The sequence below is a fragment of the Fonticula alba genome (genome assembly GCF_000388065.1).
Source record: "Fonticula alba strain ATCC 38817 unplaced genomic scaffold supercont2.2, whole genome shotgun sequence".
Classification (NCBI taxonomy): domain Eukaryota; order Rotosphaerida; family Fonticulaceae; genus Fonticula; species Fonticula alba.
The window spans coordinates 1,967,871-1,971,443 of NW_009242972.1; the positions used below are offsets into that span (position 1 = coordinate 1,967,871).

The 3,573-nt window shown below is 72.3% G+C and overlaps 1 protein-coding gene across 1 annotated transcript in view; it reads right to left on the reverse strand.

The window, feature by feature from the left end:
- The window catches only part of H696_01438 (TKL protein kinase), a gene marked incomplete at both ends in the record, with an annotated part of 8,640 nt that extends 6,315 nt beyond the window's left edge, over nt 1-2,325 (reverse strand). The window contains 3 exons of the mRNA XM_009495335.1: nt 73-986; nt 1,133-1,203; nt 1,731-2,325. Coding sequence (XP_009493610.1) covers nt 73-986; nt 1,133-1,203; nt 1,731-2,325 — 1,580 coding nt within the window. The remainder of the gene's footprint in view (nt 1-72; nt 987-1,132; nt 1,204-1,730) is intronic.
- Nucleotides 2,326-3,573: the final 1,248 nt, after the last annotated feature.

The window sequence follows — 3,573 nt, forward strand, 5'->3', positions numbered from 1 at the left end:
GACGACGACGACGACGACGACGACGACGACGACGACGGGGAGGGTGACGCCGCTAGGGGAGGAGCAGCCCACGCCAGGAAGAGCGGCGGTGGCGGGGAGGGCGGCGGTGACGGCGGCGCGGGGTGGTGGCGCGCCTGCGGCGGGGTAAGATGCTCCGGCGTGAAGAGGGGCGACCGGGCGACCGAGGGGCAGACGCTCGACGATGCCAAGGGCGAGAGAACCGGCGAAGCCCGCAACGAGGGGGTAACCGGGGGACTGCCTAGCAGGGAGGTCGCCGCGCTGGTCGCCGGCGAAGTGAAGGCGAGAGGGGCAAACTTGGCCGATCGCCGACGGATGTGCGAGATCAGGGGCAGCCGCTGGCGCAGCAGCGGAAAGAGCGGCGGGCCCGGGGAGGAGGAAGCCGGCGGGGAGGGCGGAGAGGACGGAGAACAGGAGGACTCCCCGGAACAAGGGGAAGCCACGGCCACCGGCGAGGGGCGCTGGTGTTGCTGCTGCTGGTGATCGACCGGGTCGTCGACCGAGGACCGGAGGATGGACAGGCACTCGGCGCAGATGACCGGCGTCCAGAGGAAGGAGGCTTGGAGGGTGGCGGTCGGGCACTGCCGGCTCGGGGAGAAGCAGGCACAGGAGGCGGCGGCGGCGGCGGCGGCGGCGGCGGCGGCCGGGGGCGACGGGCCCGAGGGGAGCAGAAGCGCCGGTGGAAGGGGCCGAGGCTCTAGGTCGCAGGTGCCGGCCGGGGAGGGGGAACTGGCCCAGAGGGGGGGGGAGGACTGTTGGGGGCCGAGTTCGGCGGCCACTGGGCCCGGCTCATCAGCGTGCGCCGGCGGCGGCGGCGGCGGCGGCGGCGGCGGCGACGGTGGAAGCGGGGCGCTGGGGCAGCGGCGGCGGTGGCGGCCGGGGCCGGCGGCGGGGGTGTCGAGGGTGAAGCCGAAAGACTGTGCGAGGTCGCTGAGATCGGTCAAAGAAGCGGCCGGACGGGGCTGCGACTGTGCGGACTGTGGGAACTGTGTAGCCCTGACGCCTAGGGACGCGTGGGGGGGGGAGGAGGGGGGGGGGGCACGGGAGGTGGAGGAAAGGCGGTGAGTGCGAGGGGGGGGGGGAGGGAGCGGACTGCGGAGCACAGTGAGCGTACCTGACTGAGCAACACCGGGGGGAGGATCGCCGGGAGAAGCCGAGGACGCGGATGAGCGGTCGGCGGGGCCACTGGACTCGGGAGAGGGGGACGAGGAGGGGTGGAGTAGCTGGGTCGCCTCTGCATGATCGACATATCGAGGGGCGGGTGGGAGGGAACAGAAGCCGAAGGGCGTTGGGTGAGTTGGCGACGATGGATGGGGATGTGAATGGGGGTGTGAATGGGGGTGTGAATGGGGGTGTGAATGGGGGTGTGAATGGGGGTGTGAATGGGGATGAGGGGGGATGAGGAGGTGAGGGAGGGAGGAGACAGGGGGCGGCAGGAAATGCCAGGGGGGGAGGACAGCCGCCATGGCGGGGGGCGGCCAAGAACAGGGGGGGACACTCGGAAAGGCAGGCAGAGAAGGGAGGGGAAGGGGGAGGGGAATCCCGATCCTCCCCCCCCCCCCCCCCCCCGGGGGGGCCGGGGGGGGGGGGGGGGGGGGGGGGGGGGGGGGGGGGGGGGGGGGGGGGGGGGGGGGGGGGGGGGGGGGGGGGGGGAGAGAGAGAGAGAGAGAGAGAGAGAATATGGCTGAGAAGGACGAAGGGAGGGGGGGTACCCAAGGCCAGGGGCGGGCAGGACAACACTGTGACTGAAGCCTCGGCTCCAAAAGCCGGCGAGGGACAGGGGCGCGACTCGGTCGACGCCGCCAGCGCGGGGCCGGCCACCTCCGCCCCGTGCAGGGTGCAGGGCGGCAGGAAGGGCGACGAGGGCCGGGTGGAGGTGGCAAGCAGCAGGGGCCAGGCGCTGGCCGGCGAGGCGGGGCTGGCCCCCGGACCGGCCGGCGGACTGTTGGCCCCCGCCGCCGAGAGGAGGAGCTCGTCGCCGGTGAGGGGCCCGGCCGGCACCGAGGTGCTGATGCCGCGCAGTTTGCGATCGATCTTCTGGCGGCACCGGGCCCGGAGGAGGCGCAGCTTGGTGGTGACTGTGGCACGTTCCGAGCCGGTCTCCAGGGCCAGGACCGCCGCCGGCTCCGGCGAGGGGAGAAGCTCCCCACCGGGCCCGAGACAGGGGGACCCGCACCGATCACAGCGCCAGGCATGCCCGGCCACCGACCAGGAGTCGGCCGCTGTCGGCTGGCAGGGGGAGCCCGGGGCCGGCAGCAGGCCAGCCCGCAGAGGCGCCGGCTCGCCGGCAAAGCGCTCGACCGTCATGTGGAAGAGGCGCCCGGGTGCGGGTGGATGTGTGCCTGGAGGGCAACGGGGCGGGGGAGAGCGGGGAGCGGGGATGTGCGTGCGCGTGCGCGTGCGCGTGCGCCTGCGCTTGACCACCCGCGTGCGTGCGGACACACCAAGCCTCGCGCGGGCGCTCTATCTCTCTCGGGGCGGGAGACGGAGGGCGGCAAGGGGGGGAGGGGAAAGGGCAAGGGAGGGCGCCGATGACCGGCAGGAGGAAGGACAGAAAGAGAAGAGGAACTGGGGATAGGTGGATGGGGGACTGGGAGAAGGGAGGGGGCCGAAAGTTGGCGCCGGAAATACGACACACTCGAGCAAGGAGGAATGCATGGCGCCGATCCCGGCAGGGGCCGCCCCCCCCCCCGGGGGGGGGGGGGGGGGCAACAAAGAGGATGCGAAGGGAGGGCGGTAGGACAAGAAAAAAGAGAGAGGGAGAGGGGGAGATCCAGGAGGGGCCCCCCCCCCGCCCCCCCTGTCCATGTGCGGAAGAGGGGTGGACATACACACGCGCACGCATGCGCACATGCAGGCGGGCCGGGGCGGCTATACGACGGCGCGCCAAACGAGCGAACCGGCACGGCCGGACGCGGCGCTATGCGGCGAGAAGGAGTGTGCGCGTGGATTCAGCGCGCTGTATGGAATGGAGCGGGGGGGCCGGGAATGGCGGAAGAGGGAGGGTGCAGGGTGTGGGGCACGGAGGCGAGTGGGGAACAAAGAGGAGGGGGGGGGGCGCCAGGTGCCGGGGGGGTGGAGAGGGGGGCAAAGGCCGGAAAGTGCCACCTACCACGCCGAAGAAGCAGCCGGCGCGCCATGGACCACACAAAAACCGCATCATCGCAGAGGCGGCCCCCGGGTTCCCCTGGTCCCTGGCCCCCCGCCGTCGATCGGCAGAGGGGGGAAAGGGCAGGCAGCAGTGGCCATGATCCGGGGGAGGGGGACCATTTGCTGCTGTTCGTGCCACTGTGCTGCCGCCGGAGAAATGCGGAGGCACAGGGGGGGGGGGGGGGGCACGCGCCGGGCAGGTGCCACGAGTGGGGTGGGAATGCCGAAAGGGCAAGACAAAACCAAGTGACATAATACCCATGGTTCCAGGGGCCACGGCCGTAGAGAGGCGCATGTGGGGCGCCCAGAGCAGTTGGGTAGCCGGCCGGAGAGGAAGCCCGATGGCGAGCCCGCGTGCGTGCATATTAACAACCTCAGGGGCCCCTTGCCATCATGCGAGGTACC